Source organism: Megascapheus bottae, chromosome 4 (assembly GCF_031878675.1).
Source record: "Megascapheus bottae isolate mThoBot1 chromosome 4, mThoBot2.hap1, whole genome shotgun sequence".
Taxonomy (NCBI): domain Eukaryota; kingdom Metazoa; phylum Chordata; class Mammalia; order Rodentia; family Geomyidae; genus Megascapheus; species Megascapheus bottae.
In genome coordinates, this window is record NC_143512.1 from 15449037 (window position 1) to 15476313 (window position 27277).

The following is a 27277-nucleotide window of genomic DNA, read 5'->3' on the forward strand; positions in this document are numbered from 1 at the left end:
AATACTTGTGACTTTTTCTTCTGAAATTCTTTTGTAAAATCAACTGTCCATTCCCAATAAAGTATGATTGGGATCTTGTGAATAACCAAATATTGGGCTCTCAGATTGGAAGGAAATTAGGAAGAAGTCATCAAGCAGCTTCACTTTGGTGGAAGTAACTGGTTATTAGACTACTAGAAGACCTGTCAGCCCACAAAGATGAACGTTGGAGCAAACTTGGTTTTGTTCTTCAGCTGGTTACACAGGGCTTTGTTAACACAATGGTTTCTTTCACCTAGCTCTCTGTCAGCTGGACTGAGCATTGGCCTCTCCGTGGTGTTCCTCTCCCCCAAGCCTGGAAAGATGGCACTGTTATGTGAGGGTCTCTAACTTATACAATAAATCAGTACTAGCAGCCAAGAACGGTACCACACTTAAAGTTTTTTAGGGACAATGAAAGACATTAATATTTATTGAATGACTGCCTGGGACACAAGGGAATTAATCTCTCTTGCGATTGCCCCTGAGCCATACCTATAAGGTTCTTTTGGGAGGCAGCTCCATCCCAGATCTGTGTGTACAATTCTGAGATCTTGTTAATGGCCATGTGGTCCTGAAAAGGGTGACATGGATAATTACACTGCCTGTGTTTGGTTGACATGAAGTAGTGCAAAAGAATTGCTTGTATGCTATTGGTCATACCCCATCATGTTTACCTGAGTGATCCCTTAGTATGTGAATATGTGCTGGGGCTTGACCTCAGAGCCTTGAGTACTTGGCTTTTTCTGCCCAATGCTGGGCTCTCTACCATTTGAATTACACCTCTACTTCTGGCTTTTTGCTGGTTAATTGGAGATAAGAATTTTTTGAATTTTTCTGCCTGGGCTGATTTTGAATCACATCTCAGCTTCCTAAGTAGCTAGGATTATAGGCATAAGCAATCAGTGCCTGGCTAGTTTACCTCTTTGTAATTCCTGGATTTGGGATGTTGCTCAGTTTGATACTGACTCCAGCATGAGCTCACCTGTAGTGCTGCGTGTACCTCCAGATATACCTTTTCAGATTAGGATTCTAAAATAGGAACACAATCCAGAAATGATCTGTGTTAAACTCCATAAAATAATGTTTTTTAGCAACACTTATTTGAAGCCACTATTTGTTTTCTTTGACTAAATCATAATTATAAATGTTAATCTTCCCTAATGGTTAGACCAAACTGTTTTGGAGAGAATGTGGCAACTCTGGGGGTGTCAGATGCTCCTCTTAAGTATCAGTCTTGGTTGCCCTGGATAGAAAGGGTTCTTCTAATTCAATGGCTTGGATATTCTCTTTATTTTCCATTACTTTCACTTGTCCTCTGAAGAGGTCCTTTGTCCAAGGTGACCTTTAATTTGTCTGACTTAGTACTAATTGTAGGTGAGGCCTAGGTGGCAGAGGGAAAGAGCTCTTCCTGTGGTAGGTAAGGGCTAAATCTCTGGAACCAGAATGCTCTGTTTCAAAGCTGGTTCCATCATTCATGACTATGGGGGCCCTGGGACAATCTCGTTTCCAAATGTCTTTTAAAATGGATGCCGAGGGGCCAGGAGTTTGGCCTAGTGGTAGAGAGCTTGCCTACTGTGCATGAAGGCCTGGGTTCCATTCCTCGGTACCACATACATAGGAAAAAAAAAAGCTGGAGGTGGTGCTGAGGCTTAAGTGGTAGAGCTCTAGCCTTGAGAAAAGTTTAAGGACAGTGCTCAGACCCAGGACTGGCAAAAAATAAAATAAAATAAAAATGGAATGATATATGCCAGGTGCGGTGGTTCACGCCTGTAAACCTAGCTACTCAGGAGGCTGAGATCTGAGGATCGCTAAAGACCCCGAGACTCTTATCTCCAAGTTAATCACTGGAAAATGGGAAGTGGGGCTGTGGCTTAGGGGTAAGGTGGTAGCCTTGAGCTGAAGCGCTCTGGGACAGCGCCCAGGCCCAGAGTTCAAGCCTCATGACCCACAAAAAAAAAAAAAAAAAAAAAAAATGGAGTGCTATCAGTATCTGTTTTGTAAGATTGTTGTGAGGATTACATGAGTAAATAGTAAACACGTGACACATAATGTGATGGATGAGTTTTCTCAGGACTCAAATCCCAACCATGACTGATAACTAAAGATGCAGCTCTGTGGAAGACACACTGCATGACATAGCCCTGTGGCTGATTCTCCTGTTCATCTAAACTCCCTCCTCGTAGAGTGAGATTGCATGCACAATGGTGGTGAGTCCTCATCAGAGCCCGCACATCTTGTTCCCACACGTTTATCTGCCTCTGCCCTGATAACAGAGATTTAGACCTCCAGGGCAGGCATTTACCTTTGTTTCCATCATGATTTCCTTCATTCTGTCTGCTGTGGGTGCCCTCTGCTGGTCCAACTAGCATGTATGCAAATTGATGGAATAAGCTTTTAAAAACTCAGCTTTAGAATTTTAGGCATGTTTTCATAAAAATACATTTGAAAACTTTTTATATGTGAATGATACAAATCAAGTCTATATTACTCTTCACATTATTAATTGAGATATTTTTAGATTTGAAAAGATTTTTTTTGTTGTTTGGTTTGATCTCAAATGAGGTCTGGGAGAAACACAACATAGTTACAAGCTGGTGGGGTCGAGAGGGAGGAACTGAGAGCGAGAAGGATGGTCGGGAAGACATTGTATGAAAGGAAATGTACTCATCACTTGACTCATATAGTTGTAATTTCTCTGTACATCATCTTTATAATAACAATAAAGTAATAGTTTTTAAAAAATAAATTGGAGTTAGAAATGTTTCAAAAAAGAAAAAGGTGGTTGATTGTGTTTCATATTCTAATATATGGTGCTAAATATTTTAGATCTTAATTTAACAGACTAACGTAATGTCAATTGATATGGGGTCTTTGAGTCTGAAAAGATTATAAACCCTGAGATATTGTTATGTTGAGAGCTTAATACAGATTTATTGAGTGGTCTGTTAATGTGGTGCAGAATCCCTACAAGTGCACATTCAAATAATTCTTCTGTCTTGATACAGTGGTATATTCCTATAATCCCAGAGATTGAAAGTGTTCAGAGGCTGAGGCAGGAAGATTGCAAGTTAGAGGTCAGCCTAAGCTACATGGAAAGACCTTGCCTCAACTCCTTCTAATAACAGTAACACTACTACTACTACTAATTAGCAATAATAATAATAACCATGATAGCACTAATTATTCTGCTTGTGTTTTCCTTCTTGCCATTCTTTTCTCTTTTCCACCTTTCTTTTTTCCTTTTTGTTGCTAGGATCAAACAGCATAAACCGGATAACTGTAAATCTGGAAAATGGAGAGAATGAAGGAACAACGAAAATTATCACACCTTCACCAGTGAAAAGGTCAGTATAGTTATATATAGCTGAAGGAATGTACAACTAACTGCATGCTGTCATATAGCTATCTCCTTGTTGGTGAGGTTAAGAATCCCTTCTACTTTGAGAGTCAGCAAGTACTTTTGACCTGGGGGTTCCATCAGGACTTTACCCCTCTTGGTGAAGAGTGCATGGTGAACTCAGAGGCCATGTGTGGTCTGAGTTATTAGCAGCAGAGTGAAAATTCCATGTGATTTTTAAAATGACATGACATAATGGATCAACTTGGGAGGGACTCCTGAAGTAAAGTAGGTGATATTGATGTTTAATGCACTTGGTTCATTACAGTGGTACACTGACTATGACCCCAGAGAGAGGGAGTTTATGGCATTTAGAGGCATCTGAGTCTCAGAACTAGGGGATTATGTACGTAATGTATGAAGAGTTGTCATGGTCCTCTCCATCCGTTTTCCCAGCCACAACCCATGGAAAAACCTTCCCTTAATAGATTACGTGAATTGCTCCCCTGAAAGATCAGCTTTGTTCCCAGTTAAGACACTGTGAGAGTCATTCCCCCCCACCTCCAATTATACTCACGAAATGGCATTATAGACATATAATGAGCAGCTTTCATGAGCTCGCCCTTCTCTGTAGAGGTTGCCTCACAGGCATCATGGAGAAGTCTAAGCAATCAGAAATATGTGACCTGTAAAGACCTCTTAGATCATTTACTGGATCTTTTGTTAATAAATAATGATGCCTTCATTCAACAGAACTGTAGCTACTTTCACGACTGTAGTTTATAATTCCTCCACAAGATAATTTTATGAAGCGTGGATCTCAGAATCACAGTGATTTTGCTAGGGTTTCCCCCCCCCTACATTTTCTTATCTAGGAGATCTTTATAGATTATCTTTTGGGGACCATAGCTTCTTTATGTTTGATTTACCAATGGATCTCACAGTTGTGAGATAAGCTTCATCTGTGTGTACAGGGGATGTCTGTCATATATCCAACATAAGAACAGTAATCTTCCAGGAAATTTAGCCTTATACAATACGCAGAAGGAATTCAATCTCCTTTGTAACTTCTTGCTGCGGATAGTATTGACACCTGAAGGGCCTCTAAAATCCCACACAGACACCAGAGGAGATATAGCTTAGGGAGAGAATATAATTAACGTGCCACCAGGATTTCATTATTCTTTAACATCCATTTACTCCCAATTCATCTTCCTGTTTCTTTTCTCAGTCTCCCTTTTTCTGCTCTTTTGATTTATGGACTATTGCATTAAATCTCAATTATGTTTATTACTTTCCCCCATTTCCAGAGCTTTTGCTTTGGGAGTTCAATCTTTAGAAGTTTTCTTCACTTTTATAAAAATAGTACATTTTTATATATAAAAACATATCAATTGTCTGCTAAGACTATGAGGCATATTTCTATAACTTTACAAGTATATGTTAATTCCTGCGGGTGTGTATATTTCTAATATGCTAGGATACAAGTTCATTTCTTTTTCTTGTTCTTTCTTTGTGAAATGACATTGTTGCTTTCCCTTTCTCCACTTTGTTGACTAATATTAAGTGCTACTACAGATATACAGGACAGATATACAGAGAATACTTCAGAAAGCCAGAGAACAAGTAATAAGAAAAGTAATTTTTCTGCAGCTACGATTTCCTGAGGAAGTGAGAAGTGACCTGCCCTGCCCAGTCTGTTCCTTTGTCCCCCTGTGTGTTTTTAAAACCATTTGTAGGGATTAAATAACAACTCAGTTATATTTACATTGTTGGGACAGAAAGATGATACTAGGTCAGGAAATAGCATTTGGAAGTTGTTCTGATCCAGGAGAATGAAGCCAAGGTGGAGCGGAAGCTAGGAAAAGGTCAGTTTGGGTAGTCTGAACCTGCCCAGAACTGACCGAGTTCCACTTATCCTGAGGTGAACTGTTTTGAAAGCTTTTTAACAATTGATGGACCTGCCGTCTGTTGACTTAAAACAATAGAACTGCAAGGAATAGAACCAAAGGAACTTGCTGGGTATATCATGATATACATGTATACATCTTAACACTTGTAAAGGAATTTTACTACAGAGATCAATGTATGAGTTAATGTCTTTAATTTTATGGTTAACTTACTTTTCGTTCTCTTTATTTCTTTTTCTTTATTATTATTAAAGCTTTAAGAAAGCAAAGAATGAGAACAGCCCTGATACCCAAAGAAGCAAATCTCATGCCCCATGGGAAGAAAATGGCCCCCAGAGGTAAAGGGACTCATTGTTTTCAGGGAGGAGAATAGTAACAGTTAGTGGTAACAGCTCACTGAACACAGGAATTGCACTATGGTGTGGCTGGTAACAGCAAGGAGGAGGTAAGGCAGAGTCCTAAACTGGCCTGACTGGGGGCGGATTCCAAGGTGAAAATCAATATTGGGTCTCTTTTCTTTCCTGTTTGTTTGGTTTGGTTTATTTTGATGATACTGGGATTGAGCTCAGGGCCTGACCCTTGGTAGGCAGTGCTTGAGATGGACTGGGTCACACCTATAACCCACCCCATTTTTACCATGGCTGTTTTTGAGGTAAGGTCAATTAATGACTGGGCCATCCTGGACTGTGATCCTCGTACTTGTGCTCCCCCATCTTGCTGGGGGTAATGTTTGCATCACTGAGCTCAGCCATCTTTCTACTTTCACTATAGCTAGGATGACAGATGTGTGCCACCACACCCAGCCATTGGCTGTGAACTTTTATACATAATCTAGCTTTGAATCATGATTCCCCCAGTCTCTCTGCCTCCCAGATAGCTAGGACTGCAGGCTGAAGCTACTGTATATGGCTAATAATATGGGTTTCTTTTGGGGTTTGGGGGGGGTGGTGTCGTAGAGTTTGAACTCAGGGCTTAGGTGCTCTCCCTGAGCTTTTTGTGCTCAAGGATTAGCTCTGTACCACTTTGAGCCACAGCTCAAAGAGATAAGAATCTCACAGACTTCCATGCCTGGGCTAGATTTAAACTATGATCCTTGGATCTCAGCCTCCTAAGTTTTTTTTTTTTTAAACATGTAATGTTTCCCTTGAAATGTCATAGTAATAGTCATAGAGTGAAGTATGATCTTTCTACAAGGTCCGAATGACATGTTCATGATAATTTCTCCCATGTTATAGTTCTTGTAGAAACTTCCAAGTTGACCTTTCAACCGTTGCTCTCTTCCTCCAGTGGACTCTACAATTCTCCCAGTGACCGCACTAAGTCACCAAAGTTCCCCTGTACTCGTCGTCGAAACCCCTCTTGTGGAAGTGACAATGACTCTGTGCAGCCGATGAGGCGACGGTAAGTGGAACACAGCTCTGGTTCCAGTTTTTGGTGAAAGCTTTGGGCCCCAAACAGGCTTTTACCAGAAGAAGGTCTTATAACGCCATTTCTGTTGTCTCCTTGAGAAAACTGGAGCTTATTAATTTCAAGAGTGAGTAAGCTAGGGATCTTGAGACATTTATCTGCAATAGCCAAAATTTCAAATAATACCATAAAATATCAACAAGAATTTGTTTTGTGTCCTTTAATACATTTTAAGACTGCCATATATATTTTACATGGGCAATATAGTATACGTGTTATATAGTATAAATAATATATAAATGCATTAATATGTCTACTCAGGGAGAGAAAACAATATTTAAAGATAAGTATTCTATGCTGGGTCTGAGTGCAATCTCCCCTGTCCCCGTACTTTTTTTTAGTGCTGGTCCAGGGGCTTGAACTCAGGGTGTTGTCCCTGGGCTTCTTTTTATACAAGGCTACTATATGGAGGCTTAAGTCACAGCTTCACTTTCTTGCATTTTGGTGGTTAGCTGGAGATAAGAGACTTCTTTTATGGGTTGACTTTGAACCACAATTCTCAGATCTCAACCTCTTGAGTAGCTAGGACTATATGTGTGAGCCATCAGTGTCCAGCTGGAAGCCCCTGTTAGAGCCAAAAAATGAATCCTATTATCTCATACATAGCAGGTCAGAGTATATGTCCTTTTATTTGTGCACGTATGCTTAACCTAAGAGGTTTCAGATTCTGCAGTACAGAAATATGACAGGTGACAGAGAAAGGAGAAAAGTGAAAATTCTGTTTACACCACATAAATCAAGATTGGATTTTACTGTGGCTCCCCACATTAGTATTTTGTCAGTGACAAGTACCCAGGCCACAGTGTCATAGAGCCATCAAGATTCTGTGGAAACAAAGCCTCTTGTGCTCCTGTTTGTTTGTACCCACTCATGGGATCCTTCCCTATTGGATACCTTTTACTTTGGTCAATTTCCTAGATCCTTGCTCCTCAGCCTTCTCAACTTGAATCTGTCTTCACTGAAATCCTCTGATGGTTAATAACAGTCTATGTCACCTTCCTAGGAAAGTCCAAAAAAGGGGACTAGATCAGGACCAACAGTGATTAGACAGAATAATGAAGTAATAGCATTGGTTTGGTGTTTACTGTACAAACACTGTACAAAGTGTTCACTAGCTAGCATCTGATTTAGTCCTGTTAATAAACTGTGGCAACTGGTGTTTGATGAAGTCACAGGAGTCTCTAACACAGAGAGATTATGCAGGCATTTGGCACAATTGTGTAGGAAGGATTTAAGGCACCAAGGGTAAAGAATATTATAACGTGGTGATCCAGCCATGATTATTTCCTTTGGACTAGAGAACTAGAGAAGAGAAGACAGGAGGTCCGAAGTGACTTCTACTTTGAGCTGGCACTTCCTATCCTATGCTGCAGCTACCACTGCATGTATGCCATTATAGTGCCTGCACAGATGCTGAGCAGCCTCTCCTCTTGCTGCCACTGCTGGAAGGAAGAGCACTGTGGTTAGAGCCATAGAGCCTCCATACTTGGGTGCTGACACCATTGTTATCCAGAGGCATAATTGCTTCCCCTTTGCTCCCACCTTCAAGAGTTACTTCTAACCAGAATGCAGCTGACAAGGAAATCTAGGAGAAAATAAATTTTAGTCTTCCAGCTGCAACAGTGAAGAGGATATTAATGAGTCAGTATGGAACTCGATTCCCATGAAAAATCCTTAGTCTTTTATAGATAAGAAAGACAAGCTGAGGGCCAGGAGTTTGGCCTAGTGGTAGCGTGCTTGTCTAGCATGCATGACGACTCCGGGTTCCATTCCTTAGTACCACATACATAGAAAAAAGCCGGAAGTGGTGCTGAGGCTCAAGTGGTAGAGCTCTAGCTTTGAGAAAGTCCAACAACAGTGCTCAGGTCTTGAGCCCAAGCCCAGGACTGGCACAAAAAGAAGAAGAAGAGGAGGAGGAGGAGGAGGAGAAAGAGGAGGAGGAAGAGGAGGAGGAGGAGGAGGAGGGAGGAGGGAGGAAGGAGGAAGGAGAAGGAGAAGGAGACGAAGACGAAGACGATGACGACGACGACGACGACAAGCTGAGGGAGATGATAGCCACTTGTACTTTGGGATATCTGGAATTCAAATCCAAGCCTGTAGATCTGGAAAAGACAAGGAAAATAATCTCTAGTTTGAATAAGGCTCTACTCTAGCTCTCTTCTGGGGAAACCAACTTTGGCAACCCAGGACTAAAACAGCATCACTGTGAAATGTTTCAGAATGGCATGCCTCTGTGTGTGTGTGTGTGTGTGTGTGTGTGTGTGTGTGTGTGTGTGTGTGTGTGTGTGTCTGTGTCTGTGTCTCTGTGTGTGTGTGTGTGTCTGTATGTGTCTCTGTGTGTGTGTGTGTCTGTATGTGTGTCTGTGTCTGTGTCTGTGCCTCTGTGTGTGTCTTTGTTGAGGAGGTGTAAGTAGTAGAGATGGTGAATATTAAAGGCTTCACACATTATTATTAAGGACTTAACATTATTATTGTGAGATGGATAGATTGTTGGATCGGTGGATGGATGGATCTTTAATCACTAGTGCAATTTGTTACTCCTCCCTAAATAAGATGATTACATTTATCAAACAGGTAATCATTTTTATCTTAATACATTTGAAATTTGAATTTCTCACTCTGTGCCAAAACATATCAAATGATTGCTTAAGACTGTTTGGAACATTATATATGCCAAAATCTGGGCTGAATGACATCTGTGCCAACATGCATTTTCGCCTGGTATCCTGTGAAACACTGAGCAATCATTTGTCGAGAGTGGATATGGTCCCTTCAGAGGCACAGTTCAGGGGAAGAATGCTTTAATTTACCATGAAGAGATTCTTTTCTGCCTGAGTGGCCCTAGAGCCACTGTCTGCTCTCCAGACCACTTAAAGGTCTCTTGTTGGGCGTGTTTATTTTTGAGCAGACTAGACATTGCTGCATGTGGGCATAGAAAGCTTAAGTGCATTATTCTCCATTTCGTCCCACTGTACATGTCCTATAAATGTCCCTGTCCTTGTCATCTTCACCTACATTGAGTTTGCCCTCAGGCAAAAATCCCTGCATTGCTGGATTAACTCTGACATTTAAAACAGAGATTTGTCATCCGCATGGAAGAATCTCAAGGACTTAACATTTATTAATGGGAGATTCTGTTTTGCTCTGGATGCCAAGATGAACACATTTGGGAAAGATACAGCTACTTCTTGCTTTGTAGTTGTTTGTTATGAGATGGGTATAAACTTTCAAATCCTGGCTGGTCTACAATAGTGGTCCTTAATCTTTTGAGTGTCAGCACCCTCTGAGAATCAGATATGATGTTGGGTTCAGTTTCTAGGGGAAAGGGCATATATTTAACTATGCATAAATATTGGCATGTGAGTTTCAGGGATTATTAAAGTTTTGAAAGCAGCTTGTTTAGACTATTCTTGGCAAAGAAAACCAATGTCTTTCTGGCAGTGCATTGTGCATGTACCCCTCATTTTTCATCTTTCAATTTGAAAAAAATGCTGTGTTCCAGAAAGGGTGAAGAAACTTGCTAGACAAAGTTTTTGTCCCAAAGAAGCTTATAGGATGTTAAGGAAGACCCATATAAGACACATAAATAGATTTTATGAAAGTGAGTTATATGGTGCCCGGAGGCATTTATGGGAACCTCTCTATTGAAACATAGTGTACATGCACAAACATACACTGTTACAAGAGCTTGATGGCTTTGCATACTGAACTTCTATACAACCAGTACTATTAAAGGAAGTTTCCTAAATTGCTTAATGAAGTGGGCCAGCAAAGGTTTCCTGAGATGAGTCAGTGAGCTGGGATAAAGAAAGTGCTAGGAGAGAGCAGGGAGCATCTATGAAAGGGTGAGGGGGGAAGAAATTAAAAAGACAAAAGAGGTCAGTAGTTCACAACCTCTGAGAGTTCATAGAAATATTTAGAAATGAGTCCAGAGACAGTCCTTAAAGCCACTTGGGCCTTGGTTAGGAATTTTGTTCTTAAAGCAATAGTTTTTACAAGGAAATAAAATGATATGACTGCATTTGTGTTTATAACAATGGCCTTTACTGTACTGTGGAGGAAATGGCATTAGAGCTTGACATAGTAGTACAAACCAGTAATTTAAGCCAAGCCAGATCATGTGCTTGAGGTTAGCCTGGAATATATAATAAGACTCTCTCTCTCTCTCTCTCTCTCTCAAAACAACAACAAAAAAGACAACCCCCCCCAAAAAAAATCCCAAACAAAACAGAAAATAGGATAGCAAATGGGACCTTGGACGAGGTGGTGATGTGGGGACATAAGAAAATGAACAGTTTAAGGGCCTTTTAGAGGAGAAATCAACATACAGGACCCAAACCATAGGATTAGTATGAGGGATGGAAATCAGGAAAGCAGGCTTTGAAAGGGACAATTGTGAATTTAGTTTCTGATCTATTGGATTTATGGTATTGCTGAGAAGTTTTTTTTTTTAAATAGTGTTTCTCTTTATTTTTTATTTTTTATTTATTTATTTATTTTTGCCAGTCCTGGGCTTGAGCTCAGGGACTGAGCACTTTCCTTGGACTTTCTCAATGTTAGAGCTCTACCACTTGAGCCTCAGCACTACTTCCAGCTTTTTTTTATGTATGTGGTACCAAGGAATTGAACCCAGGTCTTCGTGCATGCTAGGCAAGCACTCTACCACTAGGCCAAACTCCCGGCCCTTGCTGAGAAGTTTTATGTACAAGATTTTCATGGATTGTTGGATTATGAATCCAGAACTAAATTAACTGAAATACCAATCAGTATCAATTAACACTAAAGATACTATTTTAGACATGTAATAGTGATGAAGCAATTTAGACAGATGATATAAAGGCAAAGCCATTGGCAGAGCTGTAAGAAACTCCATCATTTAGTGGCTTCATTGAGGTGGAGGATTGTTAAAAGGAGACAAAGACATAGTGGTCACGGAAAAAAAACCAGGAGAGTGAAATATACTTTCCAAATGGATCCTTCTGCTCTATCTTTTTTTAATTGAAATTTTATATTTGATTCCTCTTTCCTCTCTCCCAGAATGCTAGAATCCAGGCTTTTATCTCATCTCCTAGACATGAAACTAAAAAATCCTCTGTAGATGGGCAAGTATAAGAGAAAAGATCTACAGAAAGTAACTTTCAAAGAATCTTTCCACAAGGGGTTGAGACTACCCCCAAAGAACACTGAAGCTATCATTCAGCATGCACCGCCCCATCTATCAGGTTCCAGTCTCTTTAGTGTCTGGAGCTGGAGACAGCATGAAAGCTTGTACTCCAGGGTTGCTTCTGTCTTGAAAGACTGAAACAAACAACTGGAGTTCAGGCATGGGGAAGGAATCTCACAGGAAGCAGAGAAAATACACACACAAAATTGCTAGAAAATATTATCTTTAGAAAAATGGAAAACATATCAATGTATTTCTATAGGAAGTTAAGAGTCAGTGAATATGAATTCTTAGACTTTATAATAGTGTGACTGAAGTTAAGGAAATCTTCCTAGGAGAACAAAAGTAAAACAAAACTTTTATTTGGAGATAAGAGTTCAATAAAGTTATTGAACCTTGAACCTATATAGCAAACATTGAAATAATGGAATATCTAATAAAAATAGAGAACATACAGAGCATGAGAGTATTTAGTAGAAAATATAGGAAAACAACACATTAAAAAATACCCCATAACTAAAAGACATGGCTTTATAGACAGAAAACATCCCTTAGAGAATTTGGCAAAATAGACTGAAAATTTAGATTCATACCAAGATCCACTATCATTTAAATTTCAAAATGCAAATTGAGGAACAATTTAAAGACTTAGAGGAGATAGGTGAGAAAAAAATGCATGCATGAGTATTCATGACAAGTCTGATTGACATTGGCCTGTATCATGGCTAGCTATATGATAATAAAACACTTCCAAGGCACGGAATTTCAAAATTCTGAAAAATTGCGTTCAGTCTTTAAGTCTAGGTCCAGATAAATTGTGATTGCACTTGTAAAATAAAATATTTACAGACATTCCAGGCTTCAAAAAAATACCTACCAATGCCAAATCTCAGTTGTCAAACTTGCAGACATGGTCAATTAAAATCAAGACAAAAATATTTTATAAATATTAATGTCCTTTTCTAAAGATCTGACATTATTACTTGCCTTTTGTGTCTTCATGCAAGTTTTAGAGATTTGAAAATGCTTATGGTGCGGGAAATATTGTCATCTTTAACTTTGCAATTAACAGATTTCAAGGTTGTACATTTTTTTATTTTGCTGAGGTTTGAACTGAGGGTCCCTTGCCTATTCTAGGAAAGCATGGACAAGGCCTTGGGTTCGATCCCCAGCAACATAGAAAAGGAAATTGAGATTAGTGTTGTGGGAAACATGAAGTGAGGAAATACTGTGAGTGGAAAGGTGACTTTTCTGGGACCTTTTTTGTATCAGCGGTTTTCCTTGGAAAAAGTAGCCTCTTTACCATCCTAAATAAGACTAAATAAATCTTACTATGTAACTTGGTTAAAAAAAAATCAAGACGAAAGACAGGTGTGGTGGCCCAGGTGGAGAACAGGAATATTGTGGAGTCCAGTTCATGTAGACACAAAAGACCCCTTCTCAATCCACAGCTGGGTTAACAGGGAGTGCTTGTTGTATTAGCTTTATGGGAGGGACTGAGATCTGGAGAATAGTGGTTCCAGGCCAGTCTGGGCAAAAGCAAAATAAGTAAATAAAGAAACAAAAGCTTGAAAGACAATATTTTCTTTTTGGTGTGTGTGTGGGGGGGGTGCCAGTCCTAGGTTTTGAACTCAGGAGTTGAGTGCTGTCCCTGAGCTTTTTTTTGCTCAAGGCTAGTGCTCCTCTACCACTTGAGCCATAGCTCCATTTCTGGCTTTTGGGTGGCTAATTGGAGATATGAGTCTCATAGACTTTGCTATCCAGGTTGGCTTTGAACCCTGATCCTCAGATCTCAGCCACCTGAGTCACTAGGATTAAATGAGAATATCATGAGCCACTGATATAGGTGGCTCATGAACTAGGATGTGGGTATAGCTCAGTGGTAAAGCATGAGACCCCTAGCACTACAAAAGAATATACACAGTCAGATCCTGCAAAAGATGATTAAAAACCAAGACAAGAAGACCTAGAACCTAGAAATGCAGGATCCATCATACAAAGAGAATTCCCCAGATCGTGATGAAGGGAGTCTTATCCAAAACATCTGTGTGCACTGGTGCTAAGGATTAGACCCCCCCAGTGTGAGCAGAAGAGCAGTGGGTGCAGGATGGGGACATGTGGAATTCACGATTAGCCATGTGTCTGTTCAGTTCATATCTGAAGTCGGATAGCTCCCAGAGAGTGTGGATGAGGAATTGCTAATAAAGGAAAACTAAACAAGTGATTTATCCATGGTAAGCTACAAAACCATCCTACTTCAGAAAATTAAAAACCTATATAAGTGGTGCTGGGAGCATGGCCTAGTGATAGAGCGCTTGCCTTTCATGCACAAAGACCCAGGTACGATTCCTTGGTATCACATACATAGAAAAAGCCAGTAGTGGTACTGTGGCTCAAGTGGTAGAGTGCTAGCCTTGAGAAAAGTTCAAGGACAATGCGCAGGCCCTGAGTTCAAACCTCAAGACTGGCAAAAAAAACCAAAACAACAACAACAAAAAAACGGGGCCGGGAGTTTGGCCTAGTGGTTGAGTGCTTGCCTAGCATGCATGAAGACTCGGGTTCAATTCCTCAGTACCACATACATAGAAAAAAGCAAAAAAGTGGTGCTGAGGCTCAAGTGGAAGAGCTCTAGCCTTGAGAAAGTCCAAGGACAGAGCTCAGGCCCTGAGCTCAAGCCCAGGACTGGCAAAAAACAAAAACAAAAACAAAAACAAAAAACCTATACAAGAATGGAACTATATTCCTAATACACTATATAGATATTCCTTATGACAATGTTTATATAATTATATCCATAGTAATGGTTACTTAAAATGTTGATGTTAAGACAAGGACTTCTTATCAGTGCTGCAATATTGGCTACAAGTATATTGTGATAATTATATGAATAATATAAAACATATAACATTATTATATATATAATTGTGATAATAAGTATAATGATGGTGGTGGCCTTAAGGGGCCATACCCACCCTGGGGAGATTGGAATAATGGTGAAAGGACATGGCACAAGATGCTTAGACCTCAGGATTTTGCCTTTGAAAGAAAGGAGAGACTCAGCAGAAGATTGGGATATGTGGAGTAATTGTAGATGTGTACCTATTTAAATAAGATGGAGTGAGAATGTTAAAAGCCGGCAGATTTTAAAAGAGAAGAGTTAATGAAGATATTGAGAAGACACAGGGATAGGGCCCACACAGCACAGGTGGAGAGACTGACCTCCACTGTCAGGATACGTCCATAAATAACAGGGGGATGCTGGTAAATTGTTATTTTTGGTAGCAGGAAGATGAAAAAGTTCCGGCCTGTGGCTTCCTTGGAAGGAGAAAGCAAAGTCCTGTGCTCAAGCTGAGGAAGCTTGGCTGGAGGGGTGCAATTGGAAGCCTTAATCATGCTCTGCTGAGGCAGAGAAAAAGGATAACAGTGTCTCGGCTCACAGTGTGAACTTGAAGTATAGCTAATATGCTCTTGTGTAGCGCCTCATAACTGCTCAGCCCGCTATTTGGGGCTGGCCCATAATACCTGGAGAGCCGTATTCACTGTGCTTTTCCAAAAAGATGGGATGCAATACAGAGACAAGTGTTTGAAATGACAGACTAGAAAGATCTAAGCTGAGTGAGGAGGACAATGAAGAAATGTAAAGAGCTGGAGAAAAGTGTACAGTCAGTAGGTAGCCCTGTTAAAGCAGGATGAAATGAAAATCGTTGAGTAAGCAGTTAACTTCCATTTTTCAATGCTTACATTGGCATCATCCTGCTCTTCATTTTAGATAGACTCATTCATTGGCCCTTCATAACAACTACTGCTACAATGGAGGCACTGAGTAGAGAAATGAGTTATCAGTGGAGGTGCTGGGGTTCACACTGAGCATGTCTGGCTTCAGAGCCTGTGCTTGTAACCAGATGCCCCCACTGGAGCTGTTTGAAGGTAAACAGGAAGGAGAGGGGTTGTGGTCAGAACACAGTGTCTAGCGCTGGCTACAGATGATAAAATCCATCATGTGACTGTGATGTTGTTGAGTTGTAGTGGAAGAGGTTATCAGAAGAGATAAAAGCACTCAAGACCAGGGTATGGGACAGGGCAACCAATGTGGGCTATCAGTTAGGAATTCCCTTGGAGGATTGCAGACCAGGAAAGTGCAGGAGACCCCTGTGGCTGGACAAAAGGAACGTAACAGACATGTTATGCACTGTTACTTACAGAAGGCTAGCTGTCCTCTCCAGGTTTCTGGCTTCTTATAGATCCCCTGCTTTTACCCCCAACTACTAGAACTATGCACTGCCATACTCAGCTAGAGTACTTTCTTGATAATATTCTTTTTTTCTTTATTGTATTCTTTTTGTTTTCCCTAGGAAAGCCCATAACAGTGGTGAAGACTCAGATCTAAAACAAAGGAGGAGGTAAAAGCAAAAGCAAACAAAAACTCCAAAAAGACAGCTAGTAAGACAGAGGAAGGACTAGCCGTAGTCATAGTTAAGGAAAGAGTGGGAATAGTTTTTTTTCTTTAATTTGGTGGCTTCTTAAGAGATTATGTCATAAATCTTTTTTTTCTAACTTAAAAAAGAGAAACAGTTTTTGGCTCAGTTAGTCCCTAGTTTTTCGTTCAGTTCCATCCTTGGACATTGAGTCATTTCTCTTTTTCTGCTTGAAGCTGAATAATAAGTTTTTCCTTATTATATTATAAATGGCTCCACAATTTGGCATTCCAAAGCAATAACAAACAATTATATGTAGCTAGATGTATGTGTTCATATGCACATGTATATATTGTATATTTCTGTTGCTAGAACAGGCATTGTTTTTTTTTTTTTTTGCAAGCTTAGCTTGGTGTGCCACAACAGGCTATGGTCAGAGAAGCAATATGGTAGCCAGGGACCTTTTTTCTCATGTTGCCCTCCTGGGGACTGTGCCTGGAGACTTAGCTGGACCTGTCTATATGGTCTCTACCCAAGCTTCTTTTGATGGTGGTGGGGAGGAAGTAGCAGTTAGCAGGAGTGTTGTGGACCATTCTGAAGCCATCAGAGTATCTCTTACAGCTCATTCTATTGACAAAATCAGGCATAGGACCAGTGTAAATTCAAAAGAGGAAATAATCTCTCTGTGTAAATGGTGGTAGAAGAGGGCTAATACTTTTTCATCTATGTTTAGTCCATTGCAGGAGCTTTATAGATTTATAGTTTTGTTGGGCCTAGGTGATTGTGGTCCTTTTGGGAAGGTATTTGCCTTAATTGGCTTTGCTATTTCCCTGAGATGTAGTCTTAGTCATATGTCTGACTGAGCTCGGAAACAACCGACTGGCAGAGGGATAATGTAGCTCTTTCTATCTAGATTAGCAATCTTATTATGAAAGTCACTTCTGAAGAACCAAATGAGTGTTTCTGAGTTTCTTTTTTATGTCGTAAATGTAGATTTTCTTCTTTTCTCTTCCCATTTTGCCTTCAGGTCACGCTCGCGCTGTAACACAAGCAGTGGTAGTGAATCGGAAAATTCTAATAGAGAGCATCGGAAAAAGAGAAACAGGTAATAACTCACACTCAGGACTGACTCAAACTCTGAAATCAGAGGCTGCCACTGTTAGTAGAAGTCAAAGATCTCATCTGTGTCACTAAGGAATCTGGCACTATTTTAAAGCACTGATCAAGAACCTCAGCACTTGCACTTTTAATTTTTATAATAAGACGAATAAATCATCAGTGAAATTCTATTATCTATCTATCTATCTATCTATCTATCTATCTATCTATCTATCTACCTACCTACCTACTTACCTATCATCTACATCTATATTTGCCAGTATGAGGACTTAAAGTTAGTGCCTCTAGCTTTCTCTACTTGCTTGATCATTCATCATTGGTGCTTTAACATTTGAGCCATGTCTCCAGCCTGGACTTTTGCTGGTTGGAGGTAGAGTTCTGTGGGCTTTTCTATCTACACTGCTTTAAACCTTGGTATATTGGATTGCAGCCTTCTGAGTAGCTCTGTATGAGGCACTGGCATCTACTTTTGTAGATCCATTTATAGGGTGTTTCTCCTTGAAGTCTTTTTTTTCTTAATATGATTTACTATATTTTACCTTATCCAAAATAAGACTTATTGTCAAATACACACACACACACACACACACACACACACACACACACACACACACGTCTGTACATGCCTAATATGTGTTTACTATTACATCAGGTACCACAGATGAATAAATGGTTCACATTTTTAAAAGGTGTATGCCTGTGTGTGTGTGTGTGTGTGTGTGTGTGTGTGTGTGTGTGTGTATGTGTGCACAGATGTGCATGTCCACGCTGGTGCTATGATCTGAACGCAGGGTCCAGGCTCTGTCCCTGAGCTTTTTTGCTCAAGGCTGATGTTCTACCAGTTGAACCACAGCTCCTCTTCTGGCTCTTTTGATGGTTAATTGGAGATAAGAGTCTCAGGGACTTGCTTGTCCAGGTTAGCTTCAAATCTTGATCCTGAAGTCTCACCCTCTTGAGTAGTTAGGATTACAGTTGTGGGCAACTGATACCTGGCTTGCTTTGCTTTTTATTCTAGGTTGTTAAAATGAGGAAGTTAGACTAGACTAGATAATCTCCCAGGCCTTTCTTTAGCGCTTGGAGCCCTGATATTTGGCACAGATTAAGTCATCTGCCCTCTCAAACTACAAGACCTGTGTAATTATAGCCAGACAGCTTTGTAAGAGTGGATCACTTTCTTCGGAACATTTTTCTACATGGAACATTCTTGGGAACTGGAATTACACCAGATGAATGCAAGAATTCACTATATTATTAGACCTTTCTCAAGGAAACAATTTCAGTTTATCTGTTAAAACCCAATGTGGGGAGACAATTCTCCCTTAGGTATTCTCTTCTTGCTCTGAAATTCTGTATTTTAGTACTTTTGTACAAACAACAGGAAAAAAAACACTTTTAAAAAAGCAATTTAAAACATGTATTGATCAATAAATACATTTAACAAATGTATTTGTTTAGCTTAGTTTATCCTGAATTGTGCTCATGCATATTCTCTGTATATTATCAATTGGCCAGAAAATACCTTGTTTATAGGCTAGATGTGTTCATGGTGACATTTGCTGTTAAGAATGAAACACTATTGAAAGGTTGTCACCAAATCCTTAAATTGGTCTGTGCTGATCTGGCTTGAGCAGTTTTCATATTCCTCCTGGAACTATCCCCTTTGTGGATAGTTTCTTGGTGCTGGGCAGGAAGTGTGGTTTAGAATGTAGTGGCTCTGAATGCTTAAATACTAATGCACTTTGTAAGTCTAGTAATGAGAAATGGCTTTCAAAGTGCACTCTGACATATTTTGTGCAATGTGTTCAAAAGGCTTTCATAGTAATTTATTTTACCTGTAGAGTAATTGCCTTAGGCCTAGAGAAGTTTCTGTATGAGAAGATGAGGTGTAGAGCCTAGCTTTAAGGGCAGAGCAAATGGTAGACAGAGGAAGAAGTAAGCCTTTGCATTCTCATCTCCACTGCTGTGAATTCTGGTGTTTATCAGGAAGCTGGGGGTGTGGGGGGGGCGGGGAGTCATGTTGCCCCCTTTGCTGCCATCATGTGTTCTGCTGTGCCACTGTGGGTCTCCATATCCCTGATTAGTCTTGGGTATGTTGCCAGAATGAACAGATTCTAACTTCAGAATGCACAGATCTGAACCTTTACATCCCTGCTTCTGTCTTCACATGTTTTCTCTCTGTGATGAAAGGCTGTTTCCTGGTGTCTGATGTATTTGTGCACAGGACTTCTTTTGGCAAGAGGAGGAGTTCCTCTCAGGCGTTGGGTTACCCTAAACAGATATGCAGAATCTGGTGTAAGCTTGTGTTCTGCTTCTTACCAGCAACTTTTCTGGAACCAGTCTGGAGTGTTCACATTCACACAAAGTGCTTGCACTCCAACATACCCTGCTTTCCCTTCTCTCTCTGCAAAACGTAGCCTAAGGAGAGGGGCAATTAGGTGGCTGATTTGCTTTTCAGAACTCTTTTGAAGCTGATGGTATATCTGGTGGAATCTGGTGGAATACACAGAGGCAGGCAGAGTTACTTGAGGAGGCTATATGGTCCTTAGAATGTTTTTCCTTTTGCTAACCCGCTGAATATATTTTTTCTTAACATAAAGTCCTTCCTATTAGGCTTGAATCCATTTTGTTGCCCTATTACACACACAAAATTGTATCATTGGAGGTTCAGTTGTTTTGCTAGTTCTGTGGATAACAATGTAAGTACCTTCCATTCTGTATGAATAAAAATAGAAGATAATAAAATGTCTGCAGATTAATAACATCTAAAGGAGGCTGAGTCAGGAGCTGGTAGATCATGCCTATCATTCTAGCTATTCAGGAGATAAGATCTGACGGTCCTGGTTTGACTTTAGGCTGGGTAGGAAAGTCTATGAGGCTCTTTATCTCCAATTAACTTCCAAAAAGTCAGAAGTGGAGCTGTGGCTTAAGAGATAGATCGCTGGCCTTGAGCAAAAAAGGCTCCGGGGCAACACCCAGGCTCTGAGTTCAAGCCCCAGGACTGGCGCGCACACACACACTCACACACACACACACACACACACACACACACACACACACACACACACACACACAAAGCCAAGCTAGGCTCTGGTAGCTCACGCCTGTAATCTTAGCTTCATTGGAGGCTGACATCTGGAGAACCATGGTTCAAAGTCAGTCTGGGCAGAAAAGTATGAGAGTCTACCTCCAATTAACCAGCAAAAAGCCAAGCGGATAGCATGGCTCAACAGACAGCAAGCTATTAGGCCCTGAGTATAAACTCCAGTGCTACAAGAAGGAAAACAAAAGTCAAAATTCATACAAAAAGTAGCAAGCTATAAGAAGCAACAGTTGTTTAGTTTCAGTGTTAGAAAAACAATATAGCTTTCAGCATCTTGGCCCACCTTTGTGTCCAGAACTAATGAGACCAGATGTGTGAAGATTCTTCCTGTAGTTGTATATTCACTGCTCAGAGTTCCCTAGAGCAGGGTTCAGCCTCTTCCTTTATTTGAGGGCAACATTAATGTCTTTCTATTTCCATTACACTTTATTTAGTGCAATTGTAGTCCATATGGGTGTGTGCCTGTCTTCTAGGTTCAGAGGTTTGAGGAGATAAATGTTTCATCTGTTCATGATAGCTAGAATTTGGAGTATAACTTGGCCATCCTCACTTCCCTTTTGTCTGTCTCCTCACAGCCTCCACTCCCTCCCTACTCCATGGCTTCCCGTTTCACTTACTATATCTTGCTATTTTCCCATGTGATATTTTCCTTCCCTAGGTTTTTCTCTCACTCTTCCTTCTATGCTTTGTCTTCTCTGAATCATGGCTCCATGTAGGACCCAGTGGGTTTTCACAGAATTCTCAAGAATTGAGGTCAGAGTTTCTGCCTTATGTTATTTGACCCTGGGTAACTCATTTTGTCAATTTGAATCTTATGTTTGACCCTGGGTAACTCATTTTGTCAATTTGAATCTTATGTGTGTGTTTTTTTTATCTTTAAAGTACGTATAAGGGTAATAGCTGATCTGCCTTGTTCAGTTACTGTAGAGACCAAACGAAATCTGTGAGGTGGGAGCATGTTGGGGTGCAGAGCAAGAATGTCCTATAGCCAATTGTGGAATTTCTACCTTGTCCTCATCTGCCCTCCTCTCTGTCCTTCTTCTAGCCTTTTCTTTAATTTCTTTTGCCTGCCTGCCCTCCTTCCCTCCTTTCCCTCCCTCCTTTCCCTCCCTCCTCTCCTTCCCTCCTTCCCTCCCTCCTTCCTTCCTTTCTCTCTCTCTCTCTCTCTCTCTCTCTCTCTCTCTCTCTCTCTCTCTCTTTCTTTCTTTCTTTCTTTCCTCCTTTTTTTTTTTCTGCCAGTCCTGGGCTTGAACTCAGGGTCTGAACACTGTCCTTGGACTTTCTCAAGGCTAGAGCTCTACCACTTGAGCCTTAGCACCACTTCAGGCTTTTTCCATATATGTGGTACCAAGGAATTGAACCCGGGTCTTCGTGCATGCTAGGCAAGCACTTTAACCACTAGGCTAAACTCCCGGCCTATTTCTTTCTTTCTTTCTTTCTTTCTTTCTTTCTTTCTTTCTTTCTTTCTTTCTTTCTTTCTTTCTTTCTTTGTCATGGGGCTTGAACTCAGGACATGGGTGCTGCCTCTGAGGTTTTTTTTGCTCAAGGCTAGCACTGTACCACTTTGAGCCACAGTGGTATTTCTGGTTTTCTGGTGGTTTCTGATAAGTCTTACAGGCTGGCCTTGAACCATGATCCACAGATCTCAGCCTCCTGAGTAGGTAGGATTATAGGCACGAGTCTCCAGTGCCTGGCTCTAGCCTTTTCTTCTTTGCATTTGGTCCTATGTTCTATTTCTTCACCATTCCTAACTTTGTACATTTGTTGTTGTTGTTGTCGTCAGTTGTTTGAATTGAACTTAGGGCTGGAGTGTTGAGCTCTTTTGCTAGCACTCTACCACTTTGGGCTACATCTCTACTTCTAGTTTTCTGGTGCTTAATTGAAGATAAGAGTCCACAGACTTTCCTACTTGGGCTGGCTTTGAACTGTGATCCTTGGATCTCAGCCTCCTGAATAATTAGGATTACAGTTGTTAGCTGGTGCCCTACTCATTTGTTTGTTTGTTTTTCTGATATACTTCTCTTTTTTGTGTGTGGGTTCTGGGTGTTTGTTTTTTTTAATACCAGGTATTTTTAACCCTTGATTCATAGGTGAGTTTTAATGGTCTTATAATTCCATAAATTTGTATATAAAATCATGTGTGCTTCAGATGTATACTTTTCTGGATATAGGGTATGGAACTTTATTTAATGCCTTTCCTACAAAAAGTATGAGTATTCTGTGATCTTGATAGTGAAAATAGCTTAGTATTAACTAGTAGGATTAGAAGCTAAAATATTTAAACTTTCTGTAAAGATTATTTGTATTGTTCTGTTGATTTGTGAAACAATTGAGTTAAGTTCATCAAATTGGTAGCCTACAAAAGTAGAGGCACTCTGAATTAATGATGAATGTTAATATCAAATTGTAGTATTATTTCAATGAATTTGAGGCCATGTGCCTCATGCCCTGGAAATCAGCAGTCCTTTGAGCATTTCACAGAAGAACTGGTGGATTCACCTCTCATACATACAACTTTGATGTGCTGCTCCAGTCAAGTAGTCTGGTGTTTTCTGCAAATGTAAAGCTAGGGAAGTAACCCTGGAGTCTGGTAAGGATTTAATAAGTAAGAAATGCAAGAAGCTCAGAGAAAGAGCAGGAGTAGTGCAAATTGGCAACAGGAGGCTATCTGAATGTTTCCTCTAATTTCATCCAGGGATGTTTACATTGTAAACACATGAGTCATGTATGTGATATTGACATCATAAACACATGAGTCACATATGTTAGGCTCTGGGTGTACACATCCAAATTGAGGAGGTGTGTTGTGACTCTAATCCAGCTTTGAAGAGATTCATGGCCCCAAGTGGGTTTCTTTACCCTCTGAATCTTTTGTTTCTTGAGTGTAGTCTGGAAGACCCTGTCCTGCCCACCGAACAAGAAGTCTGTGAAAATCTAGGAGATAATGGATGTGCCTGAAGAAATTGAAAATGTCCTGGTGCTATTCAATTCATAGCATCACTCAGTGCTACCTAATGTTGCCTGTAAAGTGGAACCCAGCTCTCTTGAACAAAGATGAAGCCAATATTTTTAACATGAATTCATTTTTGCATGAATGTTTTTAGAGTTTCTTCTTGCCTTTTATGGCTGATTAGCCTATTTGATGGTATTAGTATCTGAATAGTAGATTAAGATAATTTTAAATGTTCTATAAGATCTTTTGTTATTACTGTTTTTTAGAACAAAAAGAATATTTCTGTGGCAGAAATACAGAAATTCCTTGTAACTATTAGATCAAAACAAATGCTGGAGATAATGATTTTCAAAGAGACTTTTGTAAAAATGAAAATGAGAAGAAGAAAAAGTCAGACACTGATGGCTCACTCCAGTAATCCTTGCTACTAAGGAGGCTGAGATCCAAGGATCTCAGTACAAAGCTAGCCTGGGTAGGAAAGCCCATGAGACTTTTATCTCCAATTAACTACCAAGAGGCCAGAAGTGGAGATGTGGCTGAAGTGCTAGTATGTCAGCTCTGATTAGAAAAGCTGATAGTGGCCAGGCTTTGAGTTTAATCCTGGGTTGGGGGGGGGGGGGCACGGAAGATGGCATGTCTATACACCAGGAAAATCTATAGTTTGAGATGTTAGCAGAACTTTTCCACATAGCTGCAAACACATAGTTCCTTGTGGTTGTGGGGAAGATCGTTCAGAACAGGCCAGTGGAAACAGAGTAAGTCATAGATGGAGGGCTTCTGATGTCTGCTGGACCAGGACTTACCAAAATAGAGACCTGCTCGGAGGAGATGGGGGGCTTCTAGAGCATGAAGTTGACGGAGATGACTGTGGACATGCGAGGCCACCTCACTGCAGAAATGCTGTGGCATTGCTGGATTGCTGTCAATGGGACAAAGCAGGCTTCAAGAATTATGAAAACAAGAGAATTTCTAAGTGAGGTTGCACCAGTGGCAGTCTATTTTAGTAGCAGGAGCACAGGGAATAAGTGAAGAGCCCGAAACACATTTTTTTTTTTTTTGCCAATCCTGAGGTTTGAATTCAGGGCCTGAGCACTGCCCTTGGACTTTCCTCAAGGCTAGCACTCTGCCACTTGCCACAGCACCACTTCCGGCTTTTCTATGTATGTGGTACTGAGGTATCAAACCTGGGTCTTTGTGCATGCTAGGCAAGCACTCTACCACTAGGCCAAACTCCTGGTTCCCAGAACACTTTTAAGCGCACATAAGAATAATTTATTGATGGGCAGGGGAAGGTGGGGAAAAACAATTGAAATTTTTGCTTGTTGGTCTTAAGGAAGCATGTTGACAGAGGCCTGGAACCAATATAAATTTCCCCAGGGAAGAAAACTACTGAAAAGAAAATGAAGATTGCTTTAGAGCAGGAGAACCAAAAATGAGTACAGTTGATGAAAATACAAGGTCTTGATCAGTTGGGACTGACAGATTTAATTTCAGCAGTGGAATGGCCACACAAAGCAATTGTCTAGACCGGTATGCTATAGTTGAAACGTAGAGGTTTATTTCAGTGTATTTAGAAATGAAATTGAGAAGCATTGAGTTTTAAAGCCAGAAAATAAATTTGCAAATACTTCTTCTTTGTACATGAGGAAACTGAGGCCTAATCAAAGGATTTAAGCAGCTTCTCCCAAGTGCCTCAGTCAAACTAGTAGAGCTGGGTCTAGATAGAATTTGAACACTATGGATGCTGAAATTCCTGATGCACTTGCTCCATAAACCCACCACATTCAGCGTTAAACATGGTCTTTATCTCAGGGAATTAGGAAGTGGAATATAGGAGGGTCCTATTAGGAACAGAACTGATAAAGGGACAGGATTTATGTAATAATTCATTTAGCCATGGGAAAGATTTTTCAGAAAAGGCAGAAGTATAAAGGGGAAGAAAGGAAAGAATAGGAATAGTTATTAGCTTCATTATTGTTACCAAATGATTTTATGACATTTCATCTCTAAAACCTTTGCCAACTTTAATTAAATGTCAAATACAGTACAAATCTAATGTGCATGTGTTGCCTAGAAAAGTAGATTGTGGAGATTTCATGATAAATAGAGAAACTGTAGTAGATTCTCCAGCTTAGAGATATTGTTGAAATTGGCTTTACTTGAAAGCAACTTTTATACATTAATTAAAACGTGAAAGCATGTTATGATATGTGTCACATTCAAGCTTTTGACAAAGATAAATGTAGAAAGGATCAAAGGACACAGGAACAAAACACTTGTTGATTTTTTTGAGGTTTCTCTTTTACAATGTTTGGAAATGAGTAGATCTATAGTATATAGTACCGTGGACTTTTCTCCCTTGGGAATTTCATGACTGTGGTATAACAGCTCATTTTCTATTTTTTTAAATTAAAGAATTTATTAACATTGATTTTTACATCATATTTCAAATGACGTGTTTAACAAACAAATATTCAAGAAGGGAATCTATATACAATCACTAGCACTTAGATTTTAGAACATAATCAAAATTAGGGTAAGGGTTTGTATATGATAGATACATATTAATCTATGTAATAAAACATTATGTCTATAGAGTCATGTTTTTATGTCTATGTAGTTGTGTTTATGTTTCCCGTACCATGTCCATAGCATTGGGTATGCAACTATTGAGTCCTCACTCTTGTACTGTTTTGATCTAATAGCCACATATTAAGGATACCATGAGTAGATCTATAGTATATAGTACCATGGACTTTTATCTCTTGGGAATTTTATGACTGTGGTATAACAGCTCATTTTTTATTTTTTATTTCTTCTTTATAATTTTTTTATTTTAATGTATAGAGGGGTTACAGTCATATTTGCCAGGTAGAAGGTGCATTAATTCTCACACAGTGATATCCCTTCTTATGTTTTTGTCCCCATTTACCTCCCCCTCACCCCCTCCCCTCATTTTTCTCCTATTTCAAATAAACAAATAAACATCTGTATAATATACCAGGTAACTAAGTAGGATACTGTAACAATATGAGATTAAACAAAGGGCAACACAAGATAAGAGAGAAAAACATAATACATAAAGAATAACAGTCACTCATAATTAAGCTCTTGTTTCCATGTGCTGGAGGTCCATTAATTTGGCCTCATCCTATATGGCCTTATGTATCTAGGTTTTGAGCTATTATAATCCTCTGCTAGGAGAGTTCTAGATGTATACTAATTATTACAAATGAGGGAAATCATTGAGCCTATGTTCCTTTGGGTCTACAGAAATATGGAAATGCATCCCAGCCTGAAGATGATAATTTGGGGCTTTTTAAAAAGCTGCCATATTAACACAGCTTGCAGTATTTCATGATGTAATTCCCACATCAAAATTGAAATGTATCAGGGGAGGACCAGAAAATACATGTAGATCCCATACCTAAGAATAAATGAGACTTAAAAGTAAGAACCATTATAGAAGGCTTCTCCTTTTTGTTTAAAGATCACCTTCACTTGTGTATGTTAAAAAAAAAAAAGAGGTAATTTTCATAGCGAAGGCACCAAGGACCACAATACGTTTGCTTCTAAGGGCTAGGATCCTTTTCAAGTCACACCTATGTTTTCTGGAGCAGTTTAGCAATGGAAGAAATGACACTTTCATTCTTGTAATGAGGCACCATTAAGCAGAGGCCTTTTGTAAGGATGTAATTTCAAACTTCATTATAGACTGAGGTGGCCTCACTACCATTACTCAGGAAGATGTGCTTCTATTGTAACTCTCCAATAGGCCTTACATTTTTAAT

The 27277-nt window shown here is 39.9% G+C and overlaps 1 protein-coding gene across 24 annotated transcripts in view; it reads left to right on the forward strand.

Annotated features, from left to right (window-relative positions):
• Epb41l4a (erythrocyte membrane protein band 4.1 like 4A) overlaps nt 1-27277 on the forward strand; it is a 773501-nt gene that overhangs the window by 164444 nt on the left and 581780 nt on the right. For 23 of the 24 annotated variants that reach the window (XR_016535219.1, XR_016535218.1, XR_016535226.1 and 20 more), the window contains exons 13-17: nt 3275-3365; nt 5523-5606; nt 6556-6669; nt 16252-16299; nt 17342-17419. Coding sequence is in view for 5 of the 24 variants with exons in the window: in XM_090331496.1 (XP_090187622.1) it covers nt 3275-3365; nt 5523-5606; nt 6556-6669; nt 16252-16299; nt 17342-17419 (415 nt within the window). In the remaining 19 variants the exon portion in view is untranslated. The remainder of the gene's footprint in view (nt 1-3274; nt 3366-5522; nt 5607-6555; nt 6670-16251; nt 16300-17341; nt 17420-27277) is intronic. The other variant, XM_090331497.1, reaches the window with a different exon arrangement.